We start from the raw sequence: 15,897 nt of genomic DNA on the forward strand, positions 1-15,897 counted from the left end.
ATTCCAGCAACCGTTCCTTATATGTTTTGGCCTCCAGTCCCCTGATCCTCTTTGTTGCTCTTCTCTGTACTCTTTCTAGAGTGTCAACACCTTTTTTACATCGTGGTGACCAAAACTGGATGCCGTATTCCACGTGTGGCCTTACCAAGGCCTTGTAAAGTAGTATTAATACTTCACCTGATCCTGATTCTATCCCTCTGTTAATGCAGCCTAACACTGTGTTGGCTTTTTTGACAGCTGCAGCACACAGCTGGCTCATATTTAAGGGATTGTCCACTAGGATTCCGAGGTCCCTCTCACAGTTACTACTATTGAGCAAGGTACCCCCTATACTAAACCTGTACATTTGGTTCTTCTTGCCTAAATGTAGAACCTTGCTTTTTTCACCACTGAATTTCATTTTGTTAGATAGCGCCCAGTGTTCAAGTCTGTCCAGGTCAGTGCTTCTCAACGTTTGTGTGATGGCGACCCCTGTCACACAAACGTGCCGCGCATGCACGGGGCTGCCCCCATGCACGGCGCAGCGCCGCCCCATGCGTGGCGCCGCCCCATGCGCGATGCGCATGCGCGGCGGCGCCCCCCAAGGGGGGAAAATGGCGGATCGCCTTGTTTGACGACCCCCGAGAAATGGTCGATCGACCCCAAATGGGGTCGCGACCCATAGGTTGAGAACCGCTGGTCCAGGTCCTCCTGTATCCTAAGCCTGTCTTCTGGAGTGTTGGCTATTCCTGCCAGCTTGGTGTCATCTGCAAATTTGATGAGTTCCCCGTCTATCCCCTCGTCCAAAGCAAAGATGTCTCCCACCCCGCTACTCAGTGCTGGATGGCAAGCGAGAAACCCATTTCCTTTTTGATGGAGACCAAGATTTTATTAGTTAAAACTGAAAAGGACGGAGACGCTGCGCAGGGCAGGCCTGTTACATTCTGTACAGGACGCTCGTGGCCAACTTGAGAAGAAAAGAGACCCCCCCCCCTCAATCCAACTCGTCTGGTTCTTTGTCCCAGTTGGGGTTATCCCCTCGTGGTTTGGGACCCCCACTCTTCTTGGCCACCATGATGTCGCTGACATCTAACAACGTCATTGCTATTTGAGTGGCCAGGACGATACCCCGGTATTTCACCAGGTACGGGTCCAGCACACCTTCCGCAGCGGCGTCCACGGTGCTGGCCTCTTCCACGCCCAACAGGATGCCGGTATTCTGGTTGCCTAGTTGATGCTGGATTTCCATCTTGGCCATCATCTCGTTGACCGACAGGCCTGAATTGTCCGCCAGGATGGCGGGGAGAGTTTTCAAAGCTTGGGAGAACTCCAAAATGCCGTATTGTTCACATCCGGGGTAGTACATGCCCAGAGTGCTCAGGCGTACCGAGAGAGCCATCTCGGTGGCCCCGGCCCCTGGCAAGAGCCGGGCATCGGTGCCCAGGTTCTTGTAAACCTGCACGCCATCTCGGATGGCTTCTTCCAGACAGTCCAGCATCTCGCCGGTGGCTCCTCGGAGCACCACCGTAGCCAAAGGACACGGCGTGCCGTGTTGACTGAAGACCAGTACACTGGTGCTGCCGATCTCGGTGGTGTAGACACGATAGCAGTGTCCCATGTCCTCGGGCGACGGCACGGTGGGCTTGAACAGTAGGGTGGCGCCCGCCATTTTGCACAGGCGCTGGAGTTGCATCCGGGAGGGCAGTCGCACCACCATGATCCTGCAACGGTCGGCGTAGAAGACGGCCAGGGCGTCCACCCTTCCTCCCACCACCATGACGTTCACCCCGGCTTTGGCGAGAGCCAGGACTCGTTCGGCCATGATATTTTCTTCCGTTTTGCCGAAGTTCTTCAGCTGGGAGGCGCTTTCGAACCTGACCGTGTTCTTGGCTTCAAACCTGGAGACGCCAAAAGGACAACAGTAGGCCACGATTCGGGCTCTCTCCACGCGCTTGATGATGCCCTCGGCCTCCGCGGGGAGGAGCATCCCTTCCAAGACGTAGGAGTTCAAGATGGCCCCTCCCGGGACTTTGAAGACCCGGATGAGATCCGGGTTGAAAGCTGAGTGGTCGGGAGGCGCCACCGAGATGCACGCCGTGGCCACCAGCTTGGACAAGAACTTTTGGTAGCCAAAAAGTTTGCTGCCCATGATGGACTGCAATACACATTGCACCTCCTCCTGGTGGCGGGGGTTTTTCAGCGTGAAGCAGACCAGGCCCGGCAAGAGCCGTAGGACCTCTTTGCAAGCCATGTCGTAGCCCGCTCGGATGTGGACCATCGACAGGCCGGACCTGAGGAGCTTCTCCGCGTTCTCCAGCAGGGCCCCAGCCAGCAGGACGACGAAATTGGTCCCGTCCCCCGTCTCTTCCTCTTGGGTTTCGGCAGCGGAGCGCAACAGGCAAGCCATGGGGCTCTCCAGCTCCAGCTCCTTCACAATGGTGGCGGCGTGGGAGGAATGGAACATCCTGCCCACGTGGTTGATCACCAGCTTGTTGTGGCCCAAGGGGCCGTAGCACGTGCGCAGGCAGTGCATCAAGGCCTTGCAGGCCATCAGGTTGGTGAAGAGGGTCTCTTGCAAGCCGCTGAAGTACTTCATCCCTGCTTTGAGCATCTGAGGAAGACCGGGGGCCATCGGGACGTGGGCTGCCATGACCTGGGGAGAGAGAAGAAGGGGCTGGAGTAGGAAGGGGACCCCAAGCCCACGTTCAGGTAGGGCTTGAGGAGGCCTAGATAAAGACCTGATTACTAGCACTGTTGGGAAGGAAAATCCTCCATCTCTTCTCCCATGGATCACCACTTTATCTTTAAGACCCTCTCCCCTTAATTCCTTTCATGGGGTGGTCCACAAGGTACGGTCCCAAAAAAGTCAATTGTGCCATCGTAGCTGTCATCTGGACTTTTTTTACCATGCCTTAGGGCAGCGGTTCTCAACCTATGGGTCGCGACCCCATTTGGGGTCGATCGACCATTTTTCGGGGGTCGCCAAAGGCGGCGATCCGCCATTTTCTCCCCTCCAGGGGCGGCGTCGCGCATGCGTGCCTCGCATGGGGGCAGCGGCGCGCCTCCGGGGGCGCCACCGCACATGTGCGCCGTGCATGGGGGCGTCGTCGTGGATGCGCGCCGCGCATGGGGGCGCCATCATGGATGCGTGCTGTGCATGGAGGCCACTCCCATGCATGCCGCACTGCGCATGCGCATAACGTTTGTGTGACGGGGGTCGCCGTCACACAAACGTTGAGAACCGCTGCCTTAGGGAGATCACTGCCTCTCTTTCTTTTTGGCGCAACCGCCACTGCTCCCCAGAGTTGTCTCTCCTCAACTCTACTCAGCTCTACTCTACTCAACCAACTTCACCCATTCTGTCCAACACTAGTTAACCCACTACTGCTCCCCAGATTCGTCTCTACTCAACTCTACTCTACAGTACTCTACTTAAACCCACTACTTCTCCCCAAAGTTGTTTCTACTCAACTCTACTCTACCTAACCCACTACTGCTCCCCAAAGTTGTCTCTACCCAACTCTACTTTCCTTAATCCACTACTGCTCCCCAAAGTTGTTTCTACTCAACTCTAATCTACAGTACTCTACTTAAACCCACTACTGCTCCCCAGAGTTGTTTCTACTCACCTCTACTCTACCTAACCCACTACTGCTCCCCAGAGTTGTCTCTACCCAACTCTACTCTCCTTAATCCACTACTGCTCCCCAGTTGTTGCTACTAAACTCTGCTCTACTTAATCCACTATTGCTCCCCAGAGTTGTCTCTACTAAACTCTACTGTACTTTACTTAACCCACTACTGCTCCCCAGTTGTTTCTACTAAACTCTACTCTACTCTACTTAACCATTACTGCTCCCCAGAGTTGTCTCTAGCCAACTCTACTCTACTCTATTTAACCCACTACTGCTCCCCAGAGTTGTCTCTACTAAATTCTACTGTACTTTACTTAACCTACAACTGCTCCCCAGAGTTGTCTCTATTCAACTCTACTCAGCTCTACTCTACTCAACCAACTCCACCCATTCTGTCCAACACTAGTTAACCCACTACTGCTCCCCAGATTCGTCTCTACTCAACTCTACTCTACAGTACTCTACTTAAATCCACTACTGCTCCCCAAAGTTGTTTCTACTCAACTCTACTTTCCTTAATCCACTACTGCTCCCCAAAGTTGTTTCTACTCAACTCTAATCTACAGTACTCTACTTAAACCCACTACTGCTCCCCAGAGTTGTTTCTACTCACCTCTACTCTACCTAACCCACTACTGCTCCCCAGAGTTGTTTCTACTCACCTCTACTCTACCTAACCCACTACTGCTCCCCAGAGTTGTTTCTACTCACCTCTACTCTACCTAACCCATTACTGCTCCCCAGAGTTGTCTCTACCCAACTCTACTCTCCTTAATCCACTACTGCTCCCCAGTTGTTGCTACTAAACTCTGCTCTACTTAATCCACTATTGCTCCCCAGAGTTGTCTCTACTAAACTCTACTGTACTTTACTTAACCCACTACTGCTCCCCAGAGTTGTTTCTACTAAACTCTACTCTACTCTACTTAACCACTACTGCTCCCCAGAGTTGTCTCTAGCCAACTCTACTCTACTCTACTTAACCCACTACTGCTCCCCAGAGTTGTCTCTACTAAATTCTACTATACTTTACTTAACCTACAACTGCTCCCCAGAGTTGTCTCTACTAAACTCTACTGTACTTTACTTAACCCACTAGTGCTCCCCAGAGTTGTTTCTACTAAACTCTACTCTACTCTACTTAATCACTACTGCTCCCCAGAGTTGTCTCTAGCCAACTCTACTCTACTCTACTTAACCCACTACTGCTCCCCAGAGTTGTCTCTACTAAATTCTACTGTACTTTACTTAACCCACTACTGCTCCCCAGAGTTGTCTCTACTAAACTCTACTGTACTCTACTTAACCCACTATTGCTCCCCAGAGTTGTCTCTACTCATTTCTACTCTACTTAATCTACTACTGCTCCCCAAAGTTGTCTCTACTCATTTCTACTCTACTTAATTTACTACTGCTCCCCAGAGTTGTCTCTACTCAACTCTACTCTACTCCACTTAACCCACTACTGCTCCTCAGAGTTATCTCTACTCTACTTAACCCACCACTGCTCCCCAGAATTGTCCCTACTTGACTCTAATCCATTCTACCCATCCTACACAACCCGCCCCTGCTCCGCAGAGTAGTCTGCCGGCTACTTCTTCTTCCTGTTCACTTCAACTCCCATCATCCCCATCCCCCATGCCTCTGGACCACCCCAGGCTGGGGAAGGCTGCCTAGCCCTACTCAACCTTACAAATGTTGCTGGTCATCTGCCTTAAAGCTTCACCTCCAGCTTTGATTTTCTCTCCTTAAGGCCTCTGCTAATAATACCGACAGCAGCGTTTCTCCACTTTAGCAGCTTGATGGGGAATTCTGGGAGTTGAAGTCCACCCTGCTGCCAAGGTGGAGAAAGTCAAGACTATTTAATCCCCAATTAAATACACCCAGGAGGTTAGGGGTACCCCACTTCCTAGGGGTTTATGTCTCATTTTCTCGCCCGCTGGACCTCAAAATTAGCCTACTGCAATAAGCCAGAAGGATCCCACCAGACCCACGGCGGCCAGGAAAGACAGCAGGGGCTGGAATGGCGGAAGCAACCGGTCAACAGCGGTTATGGTGGGAGGGGGGGCATGTGGGGTGATGTCACACTTGAGCGTTCCAGGAAGCGACCAATGGCTTTAGCCAGTCTTGCCCATCCAATGGAAATCCAGCTGGGTGCTGCCCACTTTTATATTGCATAATTCTTTATTTGCAAGGAAATCGGGGCCAAATAGTTTGATGTCTGTGGGTACATTCCAAGGCTTGGAGCTGGACCAGTTGAATGGCGGGCTTGCAATGCAGGGCTTGGAGATGGACCGGTTGAATGATGGCCTTGCAATCCAGGAGTTGGAGATTGATTGGTTGAATGATGGCCTTGCAATCTAGGCCTCAGAGCTTGACCGGTTGAATGGCGGCTTGCAATCCAGGGCTCGGAGCTTGACTGGTTGAATGGGGGTCTTGCAATCCAGGGCTCGGAGCTTGACCGGTTGAATGGGGGTCTTGCAATCCAGGGCTCGGAGCTTGACCGGTTGAATGGGGGTCTTGCAATCCAGGGCTCGGAGCTTGACCGGTTGAATGATGGCCTTGCAATCCAGGGCTCGGAGCTTGATCAGTTGAATGATGGCCTTGCAATCTAGGCCTCGGAGCTTGACCGTTGAATGGGGGTCCTGCAATCTGGGGTTTGGAGCTTGACCGGTTGAATGATGGCCTTGCAATCCAGGCCTCGGAGATTGACCGGTTGAATGGGGGGTCTTGCAATCCAGGGCTCGGAGCTTGACCAGTTGAATGGTGGGCTTGCAATCCAGGGCTCAGAGCTTGACCAGTTGAATGAGGGTCTTGCAATCTAGGCCTCGGAGCTTGACCGGTTGAATGGGGGTCTTGCAATCCAGGGCTCGGAGCTTGACCGGTTGAATGGCGGGCTTGCAATCCAGGGCTCGGAGCTTGACCAGTTGAATGGGCGTCTTGCAATCCAGGGCTCGGAGCTTGACTGGTTGAATGATGGCCTTGCAATCCAGGGCTTGGAGCACTTTGGGAGGGTGGGATGGGCCTTGGACACAAGCAGTCCTCAAATTACAACTTTTCATTTAGCGACCGAACTTACAACGGCACGGAAAAGTCCGTGTTTCACACTTAACGACCACTGCAGCATGTCCACGGTCACGTGATCAAAATTTCAGACGCCCGGCAACTGATTCCAATTTACGACGGTCACAGCGTTCTGGGGGGGGGTGTCACGCGATCCCCTTTTGCGACTTTCTGACAAGCAAAGTCAATTGTGTTGCTCGTTCAACCACTGCAGGGATTCCCTTAACGACCAGTGGCAAAGCAAGATGGTAAAAACGGGGCGAAATTCCCTTATAACAAACGTCTCGCTTAGCGACGGAATTCTGAGGCTGCATTGCGACCGCAAGCCGAGGACTCCCTGTTTTTTCCTTTAACGAAGCTGAAAAAGTTTAAGGGGCTTCGGAAAAAAAGATTATTATCCAGGTCACCCAGATTTCTCCACAAATGCCGGTCTATTTCAGGAACAGGGTTGCGAGAACAGGCTGAAACAGCTTCGTTGTTTAAAAAAAACAAAACCCAAAAAAAACCCCACAACGACAATTTTTCAGCTCACCTGTCGCCTCAAATTACAAAAATAAAATTCCTCCACCGGAAAAGTGAGAAGTGACTGATAGAAACGCCGGAATTGGCTCCCAAAAAAAAAAAAAAAGTCCGTGCAAAAGAAGACGACCAAGAATCCCTAAATCTACGGAGTTGCTAGTCCTCAAGATACGACCTCGATAGGACCTCTGTGGTCAAGGGATGCCATCGTTGGGAGTCGGGCCCGATTTTAAGAGCTTTCTTTGACGCGGCTAGCGAAGTGAAGCGCTGCCGTTGTTTAGCGAATCACACGGTCGTTAAGCGAATCTGGCCTCGCCTATTGACTTGGCTTGTCGGAACCTGCTGGGAAGGTTGCAATCATGTGACCCTCCCGGATGCAATCATGTGACACCCTCCCCCGTCTTAAAGACATGCCGGTCGCCAAAGGCTTGAATTTTGGTGGGGATGCTGGAACGGTCATAATTCTGAGGACCGGTCAAAAATGCGAGGACCGGCTGTAAGTCACTTTTTAATGGTAACTTTGAGCCGTTGCTAAACCCGGGGTGGTAAGCTGAGGACTCCTGTGTTGATTGGAGAGGTTCCACTTGAAAAAATATCTATCCAGGGGGTTGGACTAGATGACCTCCGAGGTCCCTTCCAACTTTATTATTATTATTATTATTATTATAAGACACAGCTTCAATGCAGAGCTCTATCGTAAGTCCCCTTTTTTCAGCACAATTCGTAATTTGGAAGAGTCGCTAAACGGGCGGTTGTAAGGGGAGGACCCCCGTTTTGGAGCGCCAGAATAAAAGAGGAGGAAGTCGGCTGTTTGAAGACACTGATGGGCGCTCTGATGCCAGCACGTTGTTAATTGGACAGTCGTAAGTCGAGGACTGCCTGCGTTGCAAGGATGTCTGCTAAATGAGGATCTGAATGCTCCCTTTTCTTTTAAGCCTTTTTTTCCAGACAGCTTTTTTCTCTCTCTCTCTCTTTCTCTGTCTCCTTCGGTCTCTTCTCTCTCTCTCCTCTCTCTCTCACTTTCTTGCGCTCTCTCTTTCCCTCTCTTCTTTCTCTCCTTCTCTCTTTTCTCTCTCTCTTTCTCTCTCTTTTCTCTCCCTCTTTCTCTCTCTTTTTCTCTCTTTCTCTTTCTCTCCCCCCTTTCTCTCTTTTTCTGTCTCTTTCTCTCTCTCTCTCTCCCTCCCTCCCTCCCTTTCTCTTCTCTTTCTTTCTCCTCTCTCTCTCTTTCTTTCACTCTTTTTCTTTCTCTCACTCTTTCTCTTTCTCTCACTCTTTCTCTTTCTCTCTCCTTCGGTCTCTTCTCTCTCTCTCTCCTCTCTCTCACTTTCTTGCGCTCTGTCCTCTTTCCCTCTCTCCTTCTCTCTTCTCTCTCTTTTCTCTCTCTCTTTCTCTCTCTCTCTTTTCTCTCCCTCTTTCTCTCTCTTTTTCTCTCTTTCTCTCTCTCTCTCCCTCCCTCTCTCCCTTTCTCTTCTCTTTCTTTCTCCTCTCTCTCTCTTTCTCTCACTCTTTTTCTCTTTCTCTCACTCTTTCTCTCTCCTCTCTCTTTTCTCTCTCTTTTTCTCTCACTCTTTGTCTCCTTTGGTCTCTCTCTCTCTCCTCTCTCTCACTTTCTCGCGCTCTCTCTCCTCTCTCTCTCCTTCTCTCTCTCTTTTCTCTCTTTCTCTCTTTTTCTCTTGCTCTCTTTCTCTCTCTTCTCCCTCCCTTTCTCCTCTTTTCTCTCCCTCCCTCCCTCTTCCTCTCCGTCCCTCTCTCTCTCTCTTTCTTTCTCCTCTTTCTCTCTGTCTCCTTCTCTCTCCCTCCCTCTCCCTTTTCTCTCTTTCTCTCTCTCCTCTCTCCCTCTTCCTTTCTCTATTGCTGTCTCCTCTTTCTTTCTTTCTTTCTTTCTTTCTTTCTTTCTTTCTTTCTTTCTTTCTTTCTTTCTTTCTCCCTTCTTTCTCTCCCTATCTCTGTCTCTCTCCCTCTCTTCCTCTCCTTCTCTCCTCTCTCTCTCTCTCTCTCTCCCCTCCCCCCCCGCCCCTTCCTCCTTGCCCACCCATCAGCCGATCCATCCTCGCCATCCCGTTGCGCTCCCTTTCACATGATAATGTCTCTGCCAGAAGAATTTGGCTCAGGAGATTTTTTTTAAAAAGGAGAGAAAAAAAAAAAAACCCTCGGATACGAGTCAAGGGGAGGCAGGCGGAGAAGGGCAGGGTGCAAATCCTGCAGGACCCTGGAAAGAATGGACCTCGCCTAGTGATATTGTGCCCAAGAAATGTCGATGACTTATTGTTGGTCTCTCTCTCTCTCTTTTCTCTTTGTGAAAAAAGCTTGCAAAATGTGGAGCAGACTTTATCGGGGAGAAGGAGGAGAAAAAGACTTTCAGGAGGCAGGGAGATGCAATCCGGGAACTTTAAAACTTGTGGACTTTGACTCCCAGAATTCCCCAGCCAGCTGTGCTGGCTGGGGAATTCTGGGAGTCGAAGTCCACAAGACTTTACATTTCCAAGGTTGGACATCCCTGTTTTAAGGCATGTATTATTATTTTTTTGCCCCAATGGTGCAGAATAGAATAGAATAGAATAGAATAGAATAGAATAGAATAGAATAGAATAGAATAGGACTTGGAAGGGACCTTGGAGGTCATCTAGTCCAACCCCCTGCTCAGGCAGGAACCCTGACAAATGGCTGTCCAGTCTCTTCATAAAAACTTCCAGTGTTGGAGAAGGGAGGGAGGGAGGGAGGGAAGGAGGGAGGGAGGGAGCAAGGGAGGAAGGGAGAGAGGAAGGAAGTAAGGAAGGAGGGAGGGAGGAAGGGAGAGAGGAAGGAAGGGAGGGAAGGAGGGAGGGAGAGAGGGAGGGAGGGAGAGAGGAAGAAAGGAAGGAAAAAAGAATAACAGAACAACAGAATAACAGTTGGAAGGGACCTTAGAGGTCCTCTAGTCCAACCCCATGCTCAGGCAGGAGACCCTATACCAGTGGTTCTCAATCTTTTTAATGCCACGACCCCCAACCGGTCGTAAGTCGAGGACTAATCAACCGGTCGTAAGTCGAGGACTACTCAACTGATGCAGCACCATTTGCAGAATGGGACTTTTGGCGGGCTCGGCAGGGCAGAGACAGCCCGGACAATTCCTATTGGCTTTGGAAAGCCAATAGAATTAGACTCTATTCAAGAGAGTCTCTTCTATTGGCTTTCAAAAGCCAATAGAATAAAAGGGAGGAGCACAGCTAAGGAAAAGGGGGGAAAAAATGACGGACTGTGTTGTTTGGCGACCCCCGTGAAATGGTCGTTCGACCCCAAACGGGGTCCCAACCCACAGGTTGAGAACCACTGCCCTAGACCATCTCAGACAAATGGCTGTCCAATCTCTTCTTAAAAACCTCCAGTGTTGGAGCATTCCCAACTTCTGGAGGCAGGCGGTTCCACTGGTTAATTAAATTAAATATTCTTGCCATTAAAAGAAAGAAAAAACTGAGATAAAACCACATGGATACACCCATCAGGAGCGCAAATGGTTAGTTCAGTGCAATTCGGCTGGAACCGAAACCCATCAGCACTCTGGATAATTGGCTCCGCTGTGCGATGGGGCGGGGTGGGTGGAGGGGGGGTAGATGCAAAAAAAAAATGGGTTTTTTTCTCTTTTCCTGAAATTCAATCGGAATCAGAGCTTGCCTGAAGCTTAAAACCCCACGTCCCTCTTTTCCATTCTGAAACGATATATAAAGGACAATGCCGGACCGTTTTCTTGGCCTCTGGAAAAAAAAAAACCAGAATTACAGGGAGTCCTCAACTTACGACCACAAGGGAGCCCGAAGCTTCTGTTGTTAAGTGAAGTGAGTTTTGTCCCGTTTTACGACTATTCTCGCCCCAGTTGTTAAGCGTAATCTCTGCAGAGGATAATTAGGAACACGACTTCCCCCACTGATTTTGCTTGTCGGAAGGTCGCAAAAGGAGATTGCGTGATCCCCCCCCCCCTCCAGGACACTGGGACCGTCATAAATGCGAGTCAGTTGCCAGGCGTCTGAATTTTGATCACCTGATCGCGGGTCGCTAAGTGTGAAAAACAGTCGCAAGTCACTGTTTTCCAGTGCCGTTGTAACTTTGACCGGTCACTAAACGAACTGTTGTAAAGTCGAGGGTGGCCTGTATATGGGGTGTCTTCGATTTACAACCGTTTGTTTAGTGTCCGTCCAAAATTACAACAGCCCTGAAAAGTTGACTTATGTGATCCTCAGACTTATGACTGTCACAACAGCCCAAGGTCTCATGATCAAGATCTGAGTGTTTGGCTACTGCAGGGGGTCTTCAAACTTGACCCTTTGATGATTTGTGGACTTCAACTCCCAGAATTCCTCAGCCAGCGTGAGGGAACTATGACCCTTTGATGACTTGTGGACTTCAACTCCCAGAATTCCTCAGCCAGCATGAGGGAACTATGACCCTTTGATGACTTGTGGACTTCAACTCCCAGAATTCCTCAGCCAGCATGAGGGAACTATGACTTTTTTATGACTTGTGGACTTCAACTCCCAGAATTCCTCAGCCAGCGTGAGGGAACTATGACCCTTTGATGACTTGTGGACTTCAACTCCCAGAATTCCTCAGCCAGCATGAGGGAACTATGACTTTTTTATGACTTGTGGACTTCAACTCCCAGAATTCCTCAGCCAGCGTGAGGGAACTATGACCCTTTGATGACTTGTGGACTTCAACTCCCAGAATTCCTCAGCCAGCGTGCCTGGTTGAGGAATTCTGGGAGTTGAAGTCCACAACTAGCATATGAATAAAAGGCTTCATTCGTAATTGTGATTACAAAACTCTAAATATTTTATATTTTTTAAATGAGTGTAGGAAGTCCTCAGCTTATAACTATTCATTTAGTGACTGTCCGAAGTTACAGTGGCACTGGAAAAAGTGACTTATGACCAGCCATCGACTCGTATTTATGACGGTCACAGCGTCTCTGACGGTCAGGTGATGGGCATTTGTGACTTCTGATGGGGGGGGGAATCTGGATTTGCTTAACGCCTGCATGATTCCCTTAACGACGGCTCTGAGTCGCTTAACAGCCCCAGCAAAAGAGGTCATCAAATCGGGCGCGACGCCCTTAACTGCCTTGCTTAGCAGCCAGAAAATGTGGTCGTACACCGAGAAAGTCGAGGACTACCTATAAGACGGTCGCAACCTCCTGGAGTCACGTGATCCCATTTGACGTCCTTCCAACGAACAAGGGGAAGCCGGATTGGCTTAACGACGGCGGGACGAATTGAACAAGGGCAGCGATTCGTGTAACAAATGTGGGGGGGAGTCGTTAAATGGGGCAAAAACCTCACTTAGCCAATGTCTCATTTAGCAACGTACATTTTGGGCTGAGTTGGGATCGTAAGTTGAGGACGACCTGTAACCGTCGCGCAGAGAAGACAGTTTTTAGCCTGCGTTGTATCCGGACTGATTCCGTGGATAGGGGAGAGTGGATATAAAAGCACCGATTCTTTTGATTTATTCCAGGGAAAAAGATCTGGCTTTTCGAATTACCGATTGGGCCGAGGCTGGGGAGGGAAGCCTTCTCCATATGAATGAGGGCAGTTGTGTGCTGTGTGCATGACACAAATGCATTTAGGCAGCAAGGAGGGAAGGAAGCTCGTATGCCACACCGCAGGCTCTCCGCCGCGTGCCAAACCCAAAGTTCTCCCAGACCTTAGAAAGACCACAGCTGGGAGACAAAGAAGCCACAAGGTCTGGTTTTGATCTGGCCACGTCAAGAGAGAGAGAGAGAGAGAGAGAGACCAACGCCGGATGGATCCGAGAAAAGCGGTCTCTGCTGGTGGTATTTGCAAAAAAAAAAAAAAAAATTTAAAAAAAAATTGGGAGAAAATAAACCAGATCAGACACATGGGAGACCTGCCTGACTCCTGTCGGCACCGAAAAATGAAAATCCACGCAATTTGTGGGCTTCGCAACACCGGCGGGACTAAATCAGTGGTGGGATTCAGCTGGTTTGCACCGGTTCAGCAGAACCGATAGCTAAATTTTGCTGAGTTTGGAGAACTGGCTGAATGCCTAGAATGGCATGGATGCCACTTCCGGAAGTCCGTTCTAGGCCTTGGAGGCCGGGAGGAGGTTTCCCAGGCCTAGAATGGCTTGCTGGAAGTGTATGGATGCCACTTCCGGAAGTCCGTTCTAGGCCTTGGAGGCCAGGAGGAGACTTCCCAGGCCTAGAATGGCTTGCTGGAAGTGTATGGATGCCACTTCCGGAAGTCCGTTCTAGGCCTTGGAGGCCAGGAGGAGACTTCCCAGGCCTAGAATGGCTTGCTGGAAGTGTATGGATGCCACTTCCGGAAGTCCGTTCTAGGCCTTGGAGGCCGGGAGGAGACTTCCCAGGCCTAGAACAGCCTGCTGCAAGTGCATGGATGCCACTTCTGGAAGTCCGTTCTAGTAAGGTGACCAACCGTCCTCCTTTAGGGAGGACAGTCCTCCTTTTGTAAGTTCTGTCCTCCCTCAAAAAGTGTCCTCCTTCATGACCTCCTTTTTGATATTTGAAGACTAATCTGCAGGGCTTTTTTCCCCCTCATAGAACGCTTAGAACGGCGTTCTGGCACCTTTTGTTGATGTTTTTTTTTCCCAACTTTTGCATGAGCTGTGCTACTCCCACTATTGGCTTTCAAAAGCCAATAGGAATTGCTGCTGAACGTGCCAAAACACCCGACCGGCAAACTTTGCACATGCAAGTTGTCTGTATTATTGTTGCAATGAATAAAATGTTTCTTTTATTTATGATATTTTTGTCTTCAATTTATTTGTGTCCTCCTTTTCATTGTAAAAAAGTTGGTCACCTTAGTTCTAGGCCAGTGCTTCTCAACGTTTGTGTGACGGTGACCCCCGTCACACAAACGTTCTGCGCATGCGTGGTGCCGCGCGCATGGGGGCGGGGCCCCCATGCGCGGTGCGCATGCACGGCACCGCCCCCATGCGCGATGCGTGTGCACGGCGGCGCCCCATGCGCGGCGTGCGTGCACGGCACCGCCCCCATGCACGGCGCACGTGCACGGCGCCGCGAAAAATGGCAGATCGCCACCTTTGGCGACCCCCAAAAAATGGTCGATCGACCCCAAATGGGGTTGCGACCCATAGGTTGAGAACCGCTGTTCTAGGCCTTGGAGGCCGGGAGGAGATTTTCCCAGGCCTAGAATGGCTTGCTGGAAGTGCATGGATGCCACTTCCGGAAGTCCGTTCTAGGCCTTGGAGGCCATGAGGAGGCTTCCCAGGCCTAGAACGGCCTGCTGGAAGTGCATGGATGCCACTTCCGGAAGTCCGTTCTAGGTCTCCGAGGCCGGGGGGAGGCTTCCCATGCCTAGAACGGCCTGCTGGAAGTGCATGGATGCCACTTCCGGAAGTCTGTTCTAGGCCTTGGAGGCCGGGAGGAGATTTTCCCAGGCCTAGAATGGCTTGCTGGAAGTGTATGGATGCCACTTCCGGAAGTCCGTTCTAGGCCTTGGAGGCCGGGAGGAGGCTTCCCAGGCCTAGAACGGCCTGCCGGAAGTGCATGGATGCCACTTCTGGAAGTCTGTTCTAGGCCTCCGAGGCCCAGACCTGCATCCAATGAAAGAACTGATTGTTCAGGTATTTGAATCCCACCACTGGGCTAAATGCCCTGGTCCTTTCGGCGTGGGAATCATCAGTTAGCCTGGATTCTTCAACGCCACGTTACAGATAGTCCTCAACTTACAACTGTTTGTTTAGCGGCCGCTGAAAGTTAGCACAGCACTGAAAAATGGGACGTACAGCTGTTTTTCACACGACTGTCGCAGCACCCCCGCGTGGTCACGTGATCAAAGTTCAGACGCTTGTCAGGTGGCATGTATTTATGACGGTTGCAGCGTCCCGGGTCACGGGATCCCGCTTTGCGACCTTCGGACAAGGGACGTCAATAGGGGCAGACCGATTCACTTCACGAGTGTGTGACTCCCTTAACGACCGCACCAACTCACTTAACAGGCTGTGGCAAGAAACGTCGTAAAATGAGTCAAAGCTAAGTGGTTAGCCACGGTCTCACTTAGCAATGGAAATAAATTCTCGTCCCAGTTACGGTCGTAAGCCAAGGACTACTTCAGCACAGGTATGTTCAGTCTAGTGGAAAGAAAGACCAGGGGTGACCAGCCGTCTTTCAATATTGGAGGGGCTGCCATAAAGAGGGGGACAACTTATTTTCCAAAGGACTAGAAGGCAAGACAATGGATTGGAAACCAATCAAAGAAAAATCCAGCTTAGAACTAAGGAGAAATTTCCTGACAGGGAGAACAATTAATCGTTGGAACTACTTGCCACAAGAAGTTGTGGGCGCTCCATCACTGGAGATTCTTAAGATTTTTAAGAAGAGATTTGTTTGAAATAGTTTAGGGTCTCCTGCTTGAGCAGGGGGTTGGACTAGAGGACCTCCAAGGTCGCTTCCAGCTCTATTATTCTGCTGGTTGGACAGGTGTGTGATGTTGACTAAGCGGGCAAAAGTGCATATGAAAGAAGAAGGGGCATGAGAGAACAAGCTATTAAATTTTATTCTTTCAATAGCTGCTCTCCATCTCAACAAAGCAGGAGGGAACATCACCCCTGCAGAGCAGTGCTTGTCAACTGGGCCACTTTACAATGGGTGGACTACGACTCCCAGAATCCCCCAGCCAGGATGGTGAAGCTCTTAAGTTAGGGCAAGGGTCAGGTGAACACGAGG

The 15,897-nt window shown here is 50.5% G+C and overlaps 2 protein-coding genes across 4 annotated transcripts in view; one reads left to right on the forward strand and one right to left on the reverse strand.

Moving 5' to 3' along the window:
* DNAH2 (dynein axonemal heavy chain 2) overlaps nt 1-15,897 on the forward strand; it is a 167,437-nt gene that overhangs the window by 14,092 nt on the left and 137,448 nt on the right. The gene's annotated exons all lie outside the window — the stretch shown is intronic.
* LOC120305722 (T-complex protein 1 subunit theta-like) lies at nt 966-5,967 on the reverse strand. 3 transcript variants are annotated; one of them, XM_039337950.1, is made up of 2 exons: nt 5,576-5,967; nt 966-2,632 (listed from the first exon to the last, which is right to left on the reverse strand). In XM_039337950.1, exon 2 carries the CDS (start codon nt 2,627-2,629, stop codon nt 974-976), a length of 1,656 nt encoding a protein of 551 aa, XP_039193884.1. In that variant the 5' UTR covers nt 2,630-2,632; nt 5,576-5,967; the 3' UTR covers nt 966-973. The 3 variants fall into 3 exon arrangements, with proteins under 3 accessions (XP_039193884.1, XP_039193887.1, XP_039193886.1); XM_039337953.1 differs by having other exon boundaries at nt 5,560-5,967; XM_039337952.1 differs by having other exon boundaries at nt 5,341-5,967.

This window comes from Crotalus tigris, unplaced genomic scaffold, assembly GCF_016545835.1.
Source record: "Crotalus tigris isolate CLP2741 ecotype Arizona unplaced genomic scaffold, ASM1654583v1 scf7180000017690.20705106771:4171800, whole genome shotgun sequence".
NCBI lineage: Eukaryota > Metazoa > Chordata > Lepidosauria > Squamata > Viperidae > Crotalus > Crotalus tigris.